We start from the raw sequence: 14582 nt of genomic DNA on the forward strand, positions 1-14582 counted from the left end.
AACTTGGTTTTTCACAGTTCCGGAAGGCAGGGTTAAAATGTAAAGATTACTTCATTTGGACTGGATTTGTACTGAAAGAGGTGTCAGGATACTTCCAACCAGGACCTCTCCCCACAATTAAAATAACTCATCCTGACCAGAAAATTAGAGGGCAGCAGAAGAGGGGGCAATTTTGAAGAGCATAAGTGGCTATTTCTGCCTATTGTGCTGGGCCTACTTACTGTTGTCTTTGGTATTTAAGTGCTTACTGTGTACCAGGCATTATACTAAGCTCTGGGGTGGATACCAGGAAATCAAGTTGGACTGTGGCATCCCTCCCTTTGCCACCCGCCGCTACTTGTCTGTCCGGCCACAGGGCTAAAGCTCTCCCACTGTGCCAGGCCACCAGACTAGTTCCTGAGCATCTGCCAACAATTCATAGGTTGAAGCTCAGCAAATCCTGGCATAAATTAAGACCTGAACCTCTGGCATTGCAGAAGGATTTAATGCCCTCTGATTTTCTGTAAAATTTAGCAATTAGCAAAGGCCATGGCAATTATTAGGGAGAATTAGAGAGGCCTGTTAAACTTGGTGATTCCATTTCAATCTATTTTTAGCAATGTTCTTTGGTTCTCTAACTTACTGTTTTAGTGATCCATTGTTCAATTGGATTTTGGGGAATTACTCAATGCAAGTCAATTTCAGGTGCTAGAGAGAGCAACATTTTACATTCATTAAGTTGAGAAGCACATTTAAAATATGCAAACAAATGTAATGAACTTAATATTACATTTTTTAGCTTCCAGGCGAAGGTGCTTGCTTTGAGACTTATTTTGCTTCAAGAGGTATGAAGCAATCTATGAATGCATGGTGCAGTGTGCTGCTTCTGTGATAGAGGATACTTAAAAAAATGAAAGCCTCACTGGCAGATACCTTAGTGTTGTGAGAAGTGGAAGATTAGAAGATATTTTATACTCAACCCCAGGATATGGGAACTTGATCAGTGTAGAAACAGGAGTGAACCGAAGTGAAAAACAGAGAGGAGAGCAAGAGGGGAAGAGAAAATGGTTCAGGATTACTCTTGCTGACATGATTTGTTTGTTGGTTTGTTATAGTATTTTTTTAAGAGCTTACTATGTGCCAGACACTGTACTAAATGCTGGGGCAGATATAAGCTAATTGGGTTGGACACCGTTCATGTCCCACACGGGGCTCACAGTCTAAATCCCCATTTTGCAGATGAGGTAACTGAGGTACAGATAAGTTAAATGACTTGTCTGCTGTGTGACCTTAGGCAAGTGGTGTAGTGGAGATGAGAACCCAGGCTTTTTCAATTCTCAGGCTTGTGTTCTATCCACTATGCCATGCTGCTCACCAGGCCTGGACTGCCTTTTGGATTAGTTGCTTTCCTCCACTTGGCAAGGAATACTGTTGCAGTCTCATCACAAATGACCCTCACATTTTGGAGGGGAAAGAGAAACCAAGGAAATAGACCTCTAACTGCCCCTCCCTGAGGGAAGTTTAATCAAACAGTTGCAATGTCCTATATGGTATTAGCTTGGAATTGAGCTAATCTGAGGGAAGGATTGGGGAGGACCAGGTAGTTGTGAGGAACCCTCAGCCATTTTGAGGTGGAAGGTAGAGAGGTGGATTCATGGGAAAGCAGGGCAGAGGGAAGGCTTGAAGCAGGTATCTTGGAGGGGTGTGGGGCACAGGGAGGGATGGAGATGACCCTGGTTGAGGGTTAGTGTAACTGGGAGCTCTAGGGGTATCGCTTGGCTGTGATGCTGGAGGAGAGACACCCCTGCCTCTGGGGAGAAATGACACTTGGAAAACCTGGCATCCAAAAGACTGAGAAGGTAAGGGCGAGACTGGAACCTGAAACATCCAGAGACTAGAGAGGTTAAGGATCAGAGGGAAGCATGAACCCTGGGATACTTACAGGAAAGGACAATGGGAGAGGGTGTGAGTACAGGGGTCAGGGTGGGGGGGAAGGAGGAGAGGCAAGTATTAGATCTCAGGAAAAGCACCTACATTACCTATGAATACTATTCAGTTATTAAATCAATCTCTTCTATCTTACTGTTTACCTTTTGCCTGTGTCCTGGCTCTAGCCTGGATCACCCTCCCTCTTCATATTTGACAGACAATCTCCATCTTCAAAACCCTATTGAAGTCACATCTCCTCCAAGAGGCCTTCCCCATCTAGGTCCTCTTTTTCTTCTCCCACTCCCTTCTGCATCATCCTTGCACTTGGTTTTATACCTTTTTATTCACCCCTCATTTAGCCCCATAACATTTAGGTAAATATCTAATTCATTTATTTATATTAATGTCCATCTCCCTGTCTAGAGCAAAGGTAATTATGGGCAGCGAACATGTCTACCAACTCTGTTACATTTTACTCTCCCAAGTGCTTAGTCACAGCATTCTGCACACAGTAAGAGCCTAGTAAATACAATTAATTAAATGTTAAGTTCCTTTTGGACAGGGTACATATCCATCAACTCTACAGTATTATCTCCCAAGAGCCTAGTACAGTGTTCGGCACACAGCAAGCTGTCAATTAATACTGCTTTTTTACATCGAGACTTCTCATCTTGATGTCTGCCTGCAACAGGAGTCGAGGAAAACTCAGGGTGTTGGAGGAATGGTTGGACTTAGGAAGTCACTTGAGGGGAGGAGAGAAACTTTCTCTGAGTTTCTGTCTGGTAGGCAGCCTTGGGAATGGGTGGGGATAGTTCCCTAAGATCCCCTCATCTTTGGAAACTCTTGGGCTTGACGGCAGTTGATTGCAGGAATTGGGGTGCTGGGATTTGGGGGGTTCAAGGCAGAGTTCCCCCAACCTTCCAGTCCTAGGAAAGGAAGAACTAGAGGGCTTTAGGACCCAGGAGAAGGAGCTAGGGGGCCTAGGGCTCCTATAGGGACTTAAGGGGTCATTTTGGCCAGGATTTAGGCTGAAAACTCCCAGTGATGTCAAACTTATTTGATGCTTCTGTTGTACTTTCCCAATTAGTACAGGGCTTTGAACTCAGGGGTCCTCAGCAAATACCTTTACTGTACACTGTGCTTAAAATACCCACTGTTTTCAGGTGCTGATCATTTAATAAACAATTATAATGATAATCCTGGTATTTGTTTAGCGCTTACTATATGCCAAGCCCTGAACTAAGCACTGGGGCAGGCACAAAATAATTAGGTTGAACACAGTTCCTGTCCCATATCTAGCACAGTTTTAGTAGGAGGGAGAACAGTTATTGAGCTCCTGTTTTACAGGTGAGGAAATTGAGGCACAGAGAAGTTGACCAAGGACACTCAGCAGGGAAGCTGAGGATCCAGAATTAGACTGAGAACTAGACCCTGTCACTAATTTCCTGCACCCTCTGGCCCTTATATATCACAGTCAGATATTCCAATTTGGGTATAATGGTCATGTTTTGGGGAATTGTAGCCCATTATATGAAAGACTTAAGTGTGATTCCAATAAACAGTTCCACTTTGGGCCAGGGTGATATGATATAATACCCTTCATGGACTTTTGCAGTGGCAGCAGTAATTGATTAGTGTTTGTTGAGTCTGAAGCAGAGGTGGATGACCGAGCACTCTTTCTCAGTGTAAACATCCACAACTATAGCTAAAATCACCCCAACTAAACAAGACCCCTTGGAAATAAATGCGGCACAGAGAAGCAGCATGGGGTAGTGGATAGAGCACAGGCCTGGGACTAAGAAGGACCCACATTCTAGATCCTACTCTACTATATGTCTGCTGTATGACATTAGGCAACTCACTTAACCTCTCTGGGCCTCAGTTACCTCATCTGTAAAATGGGGATTAAGGGTGTGAGCCCCAGGTGTGACAAGGATTTTGTCTAACCAGATCAACTTGTATCTACCCCAGTGCTAAGAACAGTGCTTGATATCTAGTAAATGCTTAACAAGTACCATAAGTATTATTATGAATGTTTCTGGTGCACCCAGACTGGAAATCACTATTGTCAGCTTAGAAGGGCCTGTTATGATATTGATTGGTCACCAAGAGATGTGGCCTGAACCCCCAATTTCCCATGGTGCTTTATCTCCCTTCTGTATTGCAGTATAGTGGGGATTCAGCAGTATTCAGCAATATTGCAGTATAGTGGGGATAAGTACTCCGATTCTCAGGCAGTGAAGTTAGGGGCTCTGTCGTTGCCCTCGTCTAGAGGAAGCAGGGCAGGATATAATACTTGGGCCATCTCGGTCTGTGACACGATGGGAAAACCAGGGATTTTCCTGTCATCTCTGCACCACAACTGATTCCACCCTCTAGTGGCCTGCACTGATTTAGATGATTTGGGTATTTACTTGTTTCAATTTATGTATTTTTCAGCAAGCCTTTGAGATGACTGTGTTTGGAGTGGAGTGTCTGCTCAAGGTTGTAATCCCTTTAGGCAAGTTTCCTGTTAATTTAAACTTCTTTGCAGGGTAACTCAACCAGGATTGCATGTGAACCTAGGCTTAATAAACATTCATTGCTACTAATGAGATGTTCCTAAATAATCCATAATTACATTTTCAGAGTAGCATCCAAAAATTCTCTGCTTGTTGAAACATTTACTTAGGGATTTTATTATGATTATACCTATTCTACCCACTCAATTTGTGAAGCAGCAATATGTTAAATATTTCACCCACCTTTCCTTTTTCCTTTCTGTGAGATCCTATCCATTTTAATTAGAAAATAATAAGCTGACATTTTGAAAAATCTTTCAGAATAATTAGTTATTTTTCAAGCCTGGAAGCTTAATTCTATTAAGACCTTTTCCCCTGAAGAAAATATGACCATACAGACAATTCTTTGTTGCACATTCTATGCCAAAGGCTTCTTATGCCTACTAGAATCTATCATTAACCAGAAGTAATTTATGCAATATTTGTAAGCCTCAATTTCCCCTCAGGTTTCATGCTTAATCGTGAGTATAAAATGGGAAAATAGAGGCATGACCAAAATATCTGCATGTTTTTAATCTGTATTTGCTTTGAAATACCAACCTTCTGACTTAATCCACAATAGCAGTCTCAGATTTCATTATTTTGCCACTGTGGGCACTGAGGAAAGGAAAGAAGGAAATTGATGCAAGGGATTTGTTGTAATACCAATGTTCATTAGCCAGAAACCTTTATTTTTCATGGCAAATTGCAGAACCTATTTTCAGGATATTCATAAGAATTAGGAGGCTATTTCTGTTTCACTTTCCATGGTAAAATTAATTATCAACATACCCACTGATGAAATCTATTTTCCCTGGTCCTGTCACTTTATCAGCCAGCTTTAACATTCAGGTGAATATTGCCATATTCCACTTATTCATTCATGTATTTATAAACTTTTTTATGCTGTGTATTATTTGTTTTCATTTTCCTTCTATGTATCCAATTCATAGTAGCCTGTTTTTCCTGTAGAGTTGGTAGACAAGGAGCTGTGAGGCCTAATGCATAGAGCATGGGCCTGGAAGTCAGAAGGGCTTGGTTTCTAATCATGGCTCAAACAATTGCCCACTATGTGACTTTGGGCAAGTCACTTCACTTCTCTGTGATTCAGTTGCCTCATCTGTTAAATGGGATGAAAACTGTGAGTCCAATTGTTGGGACATGGACTGTGTCCATCCTGATTAGCTTGTATCTAAGCTATCTGAGCACTGGGATAGGCCAGTGCTTAGTACAGTGGGACATAGTGATTAACAAATATCAAAAATAAAATCTTACAATATAGAGACACACAAGGAAGTTATGATTCTTTTTGATCTCTAGGCTAGTCTGAAGAGATTTAGGTCACATATCAGAGTGGCCCATTAATAATAATTGAGGTATTCATATGCTTGTTATGTGTAATCAGGTCAGATACAGACCCTGTCCCACATGGGGCTCACAGTTTAAGTAGGAGAGAAAAGGGATATTGAATTCCCTCTTTATGGATAAGGAAGACAGGTACAAAAAAGTGAAGTGACTTGCACAAGATCACACAACAAACAAGCGGCAGAGCTGGGATTATAATGCCATCCTCTAACTCTCACGCCTGTGCTAAACCACAATCCCTCTCAGTATTCCCAATTGGTTTAGACATCACCAAATCTTTTACAGTAAAACGTGTCTTACAGGGTGGAGTGATGAGAAGTAGTTAGTCATTTTGATTCATTGTCAAGGGTATCTTGAGGACTATGTAGGCCTCCTGAAGACTTGTTGGAACCACATAATTGAGAATAAAGTCTCTTCAGAAACCTTGCTGTTCCTAGGCTGACCAGCCAGGGTTTTTGATTGTAAATAGAAGTCATGGTATTTGTTGAACCAATGTCCAGTATTAAGCTGTTTGGGAAAATACAGCAGAAGTACCAGTCATTCCCTGCTCACGAGGAGCTCATATTTTAATGAGGAAGGCACAAATAAAGTTTACAAGCAGTGGAATCAGAGATTGTTGTCTTCATTTATTCTTGCATTAATGGGGAGTGGTTTTTTGACCCTAGAAGCACAATTCAGTGATGAATCCATGCATCCATCCATCCATCCATGAATCCACTCCATTACTGGTTAAACCCTCTGTATATATGCAAGGATTCTCAGGCAGAGGGGATTTGATAACCTTGGGTTTTTCTTGCTTGATTTTGGTTCTTAACACTATTGGGACTCTGAAGTGAATTGTTGTCAAAATGATTGATAATTATGGTATTTAAGGGCTCACTATATGCCAAGCACTGTTCTAAGCACTGGAGTAGATGTGAATTAGTCACGTTTACTTTATTCCTCGAGTACATTGAACAATATTTAGCAGCTCCTAGACAGCTGTCGCAGAAACATTTGGTTGTTATTGCAGTGTGTTGAGTTGGAAGAGTTTCCAGGAGGGTTGGAAGTGCAATCTGACATCAACTTCTAGCATTATCCCATATCCCTCAATCCTTCCTCAAGTGCTTAGTACAGTGCTTTGCACACAGTAAGCCCTCAATAAATATGAATGAATGGAGTAGGCTACATGACACTGGACAGGACAATTCATTCTAATGGGGAAATAGAACAATTCATTTATTTGCAAACTGTGGGTGATAACTGGAGGGTGCCATGAGGTTGAGTGAGGGTTTTTTGTTTGTTTTTTTTTTTTACAATAGCAGCTACATGGGCATGCTTGAAAGCTATGGGGAAGGAGTCATTGGAAAGGGAGCAAGTAAAGATGGCTACCGGGAAGGAGACAATACCTTTGAGGTGAGAAGGAATGGGGTCAGAAGCACATGGAGCGGGATCGAATTTGAGAAAAGGTGGGAGATCTCGAGTTTCTCTTGGGGAGAATGGGAGAGATGAAGAGCAGACTGCAGGAGGAGAAGACTGTAGAGGAGCAGGGGAGATTTTGGAGATACCATGCCTAATGATTTCAATTTTATCAATAAAGTAGGTGGTTAAGTCATTAAAGGCAAGAGATTGGGGGTGTTGAAGGACAGGTTTTGAGAAAGGAGTTGAAAGTTTGAAACAGCTGTCATGGGCAGTGAGCATGGGAGTCACTTAAAGTGAAAAAGTATTTTTGCCAGTTAGATGAGAGGGCAGAATTAAAGCAGGTTTGAATGAATTTGAGATGGTCAGGTTTGCTGGCAAGGGGAGTTAAGGAGAGAAAACAGTTCAGGTTGTGGTTATAGTGGGATTTCAGAGGTAATAAGGTTAGATTGTACAGCGAATAGAGATGATGAGATCAAGCTTGTGTCCAGGGTGGTGAGTAGGTGAGGTGCAGTGGATCAGAAGATTGTTGGAGTTGAGGAGTGTGAAGAAGCTAAAAGAAGGGTTGTCAAGAATCTTCATGTGGACCTTGAAATCCCCAAGGATCAGTGTAGGAATGGAGAAAGTGTCCTAATCTTTTTAGCCTATCCTTGTTGGAAGATATTTCATTCTTTGTGTGGACCTTGTTTCATAGCACAAAGTTCTTCCCAAACTCCCTGCGTATATGATGTTGACTCTTTTGAGTGTTTTGAGATATATTTGACATCCCAGGCCTTCTGAGGATTGAATGTTAATCCTAAAATTGTATTCTTGCAGAAGGGCAGTCATATAACCTTTAATGCTTGTCCGTCAAAGGAGATCAGCCAAGGCTAATTGAAGACTCTGTTTAACTGTGTACCCATGAAGACCTGATGAAAGAGATGGAATATTATTAATGCAGCCTCTGGATAAAGTGCCTCACTCCTAATTTCCTCAAATTGCAAGTCTTACAACAGTTCATAGTCCACTAGCTAGTCAGCACTACTACCAACTGGCCATGAAAAGAAATGGTTATGATAACCTGGGCCCAGTCATTGGTCATTATGGACTACTGAGATGTTCACCTAGTTTTGTAATTAAAGCCTGGGTATAGAATATAAGTGCAGTATTGTAAATTTTGAATGCTTTTAACAAATAGACTTCATGAGAATTTCCTGACTCCAGTTAAATTGACTTTTATGTTTACTTTTTGTGGCCAGATGAGAGATATTTGGCATTTGAAGAATTAAATAAAGTAGGACTTTATCTGTGCTTTTGGTTTAAATTCCTAAAGAGCAGTTGGATTGTATTTACTAACCATCTTGACAGATTAGTATCCTTGTCCAAAAAAAAAATCCTGGTGGAAGGTGATTGTATGACATCATGATCTCTCTTTTGTGGGAATTTATTATTAAAATTTCATCTCCCCTGTGTTTACTTTAGCAGGACATTTTGGCAACTATAGACACAATGCCAGTCTCCTAGCTTTTTTGTGGGGGTCTCAAGAAATTAAATCGTGCTAGAATTCTTATTTCATAAAATACACAAGAAATCATAGATAAACTGAGGATTTGGTTCATTCACTTTTCAGGAGAATGTATCTAGATATTTCTGAGTCCAGCTGTTTACCACTGGGGGGCAGGGAGGGACATCAGGAAAGCTGGATTCTCATCTTGGTTCTGCTTTAGGAGGTTAATCTGGATGAAGACACACTTTGCAGTCCTTTGTTTGCTACCCATATCTCTTTAAAAAAAAAAAATCAGTCAATCTTCTCACTCCTCAAGAACCTACAGTGCTTGCTCAACCACCTTCACATCGAACAGAAACTCCTTACCAAGTGCTTAGTACAGTGCTCAGCACATAGTAGGCACTCAGTAAATACTCTTATTCCCATTGGATTTAAAACAGTCAATCTTCTTGCCTCGGTTACCTTACCTCACTGACCTACTACAATGATCCTGCACATTTCACTCCTCTAATGGCAACCTACTCACTATGCTTCAATCTCATCTATCTTGCCGCCAATTCCTTTTCCATGTCCTCCCTCTGGCCTGCAATTTCTTCTCCCTTCCTTTGATAGACCACCACTCTCCCCCCCTTCAAAGCCTTATTAAAATCATTTTCCCTATTCCCTGTCTTTCTGCACTGCCTTTGCACTTGGATTTGAATCCTTTATTGACCCCACCCTGAGCCCCACAGCACTTATGTACATGTCCATAATTAATTCATTCAGTTGTATTTGAGTGCTTACTGTGTGTGGTACACTGTACTAAGTGCTTGGAAAGTACAATTCAGCAACAAAAAGAGGCAATCCCTACCCAGCAAAAGGTTAGCACCAGAGGAGTCAAGCATTTGGCCTGAGATGTAGAAGGAGAGACGGGAGATGAGGTAGGAAGGGCAAGGTGATGGAGAACTTTAAAGCCAACAGTGAGGAGTTTTTGTTTGATATGGAGGTTGATAGGCAACCACTGGAGATTTTTGAGGAGGGGGCTGACATGCCCCATGTGTTTCTGTAGAAAGATAATCTGGGCAGCGGAGTGAAGTATGGACCGAAGTGGGGAGAGGCATGAGGTATATTGTTTATGTTGTTGCTAAGTTCTTTACTTAGACCACAAGAAAAGTAGAAGAGATAGTAGAACTAGTTTTCCCAGGTCTGGAAGTCAGGAGAATTGGGTTCCAGTCCCAGGTCCACTACTAGATGCAGTCTAGTTAAGCAAGTCACTTAACTTTCCTATTCCTGTTTGATCATCTATAAAATGAAGATGAATCCCCAACTCCTCCCAGCCCCACAGCACTTAAGTATATATCTGTAATATTATTTCATTGTATTGATGTCTGTTTGTAACATTTTCTGCCTCCCCCTCTCTAGACTGTGAGCTCAGTGTGGGAGGGATTGTCACTGTTTACTGTTGTATTACACTTTCCCAAGCACTTAGTTCAGTGCACACAGTTAGCGCTTAGTAGATATGATTGAATGAATATTCTCCCTCCCTCTTAGATTCTGAATACCATATGGCACAGTGTTTGGCACACAATAAGCACTTAATAAATACATACAATCATTACTGAATTCTCCTTTATTTTTCTTCTTCCTCTATTTTTGTTCTGGTGAAAATACCTGTAGTTTTAGAAATTCAAACAAGGTTGATTTTTTAAAAAGGGAAATATTTTTAAAAGCCCACTTGCTGAAAATCAGTGGGAAGAATTGGGAACATGTCTACCAACTCTGATATATAGTATTGTCCCAAGCACTTAGTACAGTGCTCTGCACACAATGAGCAACAAGCTCTCAAATCTATTAATAAAGAATTTAAACTGATTTCTGTTTCTCCAAGCAGGGAACAATTTTTAAAAGGAATCCACTGAGGGACATTTATGTGAATGTGTTTTCAACTTATTGGAAGAATGTTTTCTTGCCCCTGGACACAGAATTCCTATCTAGCCCACCTTCCTCCAACTCCAACTTTTCTATGACCTGCTTCCAGCTGAAGAAAAATGACTGGCTCCTTCAGTTTCTTGCAGGGTCTGTCCAGGACTGGGATTAGGGGAGCTGTTAGTCAGGACAATTGGCTGGGGAATGACTAAAAAGATCCCCATTTTGCCAGTTCAGGGCTACCAATTGTCAGGGGCCACTGATAAGAGAACAAGTCTGGAAGTGGAAACCCTGAAATACTGTTGTCTCTTCCTGTGTGTAGGCCAACTAGTGAGGATGCAGTACTTCAAGATGAGGTCACACCCCTTGAAGATGTTCATGATATAGCTGTTCACCTTAGGAAAATTCATGGTCTCAAAATTGGACGTGTGGCTCTGACTTTTAAGGACAAGATGGAGAAATTAATAACTATCTTGAAGAAACTGTAAGTATTCCGTGAGAATTTTTCACCTTTTGTTTAAAAATGATTATAAAAGCAAGAGGCCATTAAACATAATGGCAGATCAGTAGATTGAATTGTTGTACTAGCTATCAGTTTGGAAGAGAGTTGGGAAGCACATATTTTTGTTTGTTTTTCAATGTTGAAGTGGTACCCAACTTTCTGTTTTAGAACCATGGCCTAAAGCATTTGTTTAGCATTTTTTAGTGTTTTTAAGAAGACAGATAATTTTGAGGATTGTTTTTGAGTTTATAGCAGATATACATACTGAGCAGACTTTGAGAGTTTTGATTTCAGAAGGGCTTTGAAGAAGAGGAGAGCAGTGGCTTACTGGATGTGAATAAGGAGGGAATTCAAGAGTGAGGGAGGGCATGGGCAAGAGGTCAGAGGAGGGAGAGATGACACAGAGGCAAGGTGAGTAGGTATATGAAGTCTGCTGTCTGGGTTGTATTACAAAATTAGTTAGGTAAGGTAGGATGAAAAGAGCTGATTGCTTTAAAACCAGTGGTAGAGAGTTTCTGTTAGATGCGTAGGTAGTCGGCCAAACATTGGAGGTCCTTGAGGAGTAAGAGGACATGGATTGAACTTTTTTTAAATTGACTCACTCAAATGATGGTATTTATTGAGCACTTAAACTTTTAAATAGTATTTGAGGGCTTGCTATGTGCCAGGCACTGTACTAAGCTTTGGGGTAGCTATAAACTAATCAGATTGGACACTGTCCATGTCCTTCATGGAGCTCACAGTCTAGAAGAGAGGGGAAAAATGATATCAAACCCCCATTTTACATATAAGAAAACTGAAGCACAGAGCAGTTAAGTGACTTGCCCAGGGTCATACAGCAGACAAATGTCAGAATCAGGATTAGAGTAAAGGTTCTCAATCCCAGACCCATACTCTTTGGCAATCAATCAGTGGCTTATTGTGTGTAGAGCACTGTACTAAACACTTGGAAGAGTGTAAAACAGTAGAATTGGAAGCCAAAATCCCTGCCCTTCTAGACTGAGCTTGTGGGCAGGGATTAAATTGTACTTTACAAACACTTAATACAGTGTTCTGCACAGAGTAAGAGCTCAAATACAATTGAATGAATGAATGCCCTGAATAATTTTATAATCTAGTGGGAGAGATGAACATTAATGTAAATTACAGATTCTGGACATGGCAGAGTATGTCAGTCAATTATATTTGAGCGCTTACTGTATACAGAGCACTCTACTAAATAATTAGGAAAGTATAATATAACACAATATCAAAATATTTATATGAGTACTGTGGGCCTGGGGGTGGGGTGAACATAAAAATGCTTAAGGGGTAAGACCCAAATGCAGAGGTAGTATTAGTAAAGTGAATAGGGTGGGGAAATGAAGGATTACCCAGGGAAGGCCTCTTGGAGAGAATATTTTAGTAAGGTTTGAAGGTGGGAAGAGTGGACTGTCAGATATGAAGGAGGAGAGAGTTCCAGGCTTGAGGGAGAATGAGGGCCAGGGATTGGCAGTGAGATACATCAGATTGAGGTATGGTGAGTAGGTTCATTCTAGAGGAGCAGTGTGTGATTTGGGTTTTAGTAGGAAATTACAAGCAACTTTAAGACACTCAATCCACTCTTGCTACCTCAGTAAAGAGTTTCTGTTTGATGCCAAGAAGAATGGACAGCAATTGTATGTTTTCGAAGAGTGGGGAAGATGGTCTGAAAGTTTTGGTTTGTTTTTTTTTTTTTTTGAAAAATGATCCAAGGGGTAGAGTGAAATATGGACTCCAGTGGGAAGACACTGGAGCTATGGAGGTCAGTGAGGATACTGGTGCAGCTTGAGACAAATAGAACTAATCCAAAATGGAACCACAGTTTCCCAACCAAATGCTGTCCTCCCACTGACCTTTTCACGGCTGTAATCAACACCAATTGATCAATCAATTGTACATATTGAGCCCTTCTGTGCTGATCACTAAGCACTTGGGAGAGTACAATATAACAACACAACAAAGTTGGTGGATGTATTCCATACCCCCAGTGAGTGTAAGGTCTAGAGGGAGCTTACAATTTACATATCTCATAAGCCTGTAACAGATGTCTTATCTTCAACTCATCTCTTTGATTCAACCCATGTATTAAATGTCATCAAATTCTGTCTATTTTTACCTACACAACACCTGTAGAATATGCCCTTTCCTATTCATCCAAATGGCTACCACACTGATCCAAGAATTTACCTATCCTGCTTCATTAATCTCCTTGCTGCCTTTGTCTCTTCCCACTCCAGTCCATACTTCACATTGATCATTTTTCTAAAAAAAAAAAAAAAAGTTTAGTCCATATCACCCCACTTCTCAAATACCCCCAAAGCTTGCCTATCCATTTCCAAATCAAACAGAAACTCATTACCATAGACTTGAAGGAACTCAATCTGTTTTCTCTTTCCCACCTTTCCTCACATATTTCCTACTTCAGCCCAGCCCACACACTTCATTCCTCTAGCACTAACTCACTCTTTATACCTTGATATCATCTATCCCACCACTGACCTAAGGCCTGGAACTCCTTCCTGCTTTTGGTATCGGACAGAGCACCACTCTTCCCATCTTCAGAACCCTTGTAAAAATCACATGTCCTCCAAGAAGCCCTCATTTCATCACACCCTGACCTAAAATACCATTTTTATTCTCCACCATTTCCCCTATCTGTAACTTATTTTAATGTCTGTCTCCCCCTCTAGACTGCAAGCTCCTTGGGGGCAGGGTTTGTCTATCAACTCTATTGTATTGCACACTCCCAAGTACTGAGTTCGGTCCTCTGCATAGAGTAGGTGCTTAATAACATTGATTGATTGAAGCAAAATGAGTGTATGATTTTCAGTTGTCTATCCATATTTCTGCTTAACAGTATTCTTCCGAAGTCCACACTACTTTATTTTGTTTTCTATATATTTTCTCCAACTTTAATACTTTCTGAGGAATTTAGCTCAGTGGAGAGTGGCTTAGGGATTAATTTCCAGGCAAATGAGCAAATTCAGGTTTTGGATATCTGAGAGAAGTATTGCTCTAATGCCTGGGTAGTCAGGGTGCTAACTTCATTCAAAACTGTGTCATTTTAAGTTTCCAATCATTCCCAACTGGTTATGTTAAAATTAGATTGTATTATCTCTCCATGACCAAAATGGAAATGTCTCATTGTTTGCATTTCATTTTATCTAAATGCTTTGGATTACTTTTTCCTTTACATTTTCCAGGTTCAGTAACAATACATTAAATCCTACCTAACTCTTACAAAAAAAAAAAATCAAAAAAACCCCTTGCAATTTAACCCAACGTGACCTACTTCAGATAAATTAAGTCTTCAAGGGTCAATCAAGAGCATTTATATTTTTCCACCTTCTCAAAAAGATAAATTAAAGAAATAGGCAAGAGAAATATTGATCTTATAATAGCCCAACTCAAAGCAGGAAATACAGCTGGTCTCCTCTCATTCTCAGAGAGTGCACAG

General features: G+C 40.7%; 1 protein-coding gene across 2 annotated transcripts in view; it reads left to right on the top strand.

The window, feature by feature from the left end:
• The window catches only part of CNBD1 (cyclic nucleotide binding domain containing 1), a 363365-nt gene that overhangs the window by 18538 nt on the left and 330245 nt on the right, over nt 1-14582 (top strand). For both annotated transcript variants that reach the window (XM_029062265.2, XM_039911805.1), the window contains one exon: nt 10925-11086. In XM_029062265.2, coding sequence (XP_028918098.1) covers nt 10925-11086 — 162 coding nt within the window. The remainder of the gene's footprint in view (nt 1-10924; nt 11087-14582) is intronic.

The sequence above is a fragment of the Ornithorhynchus anatinus genome, chromosome 4 (genome assembly GCF_004115215.2).
Source record: "Ornithorhynchus anatinus isolate Pmale09 chromosome 4, mOrnAna1.pri.v4, whole genome shotgun sequence".
NCBI lineage: Eukaryota > Metazoa > Chordata > Mammalia > Monotremata > Ornithorhynchidae > Ornithorhynchus > Ornithorhynchus anatinus.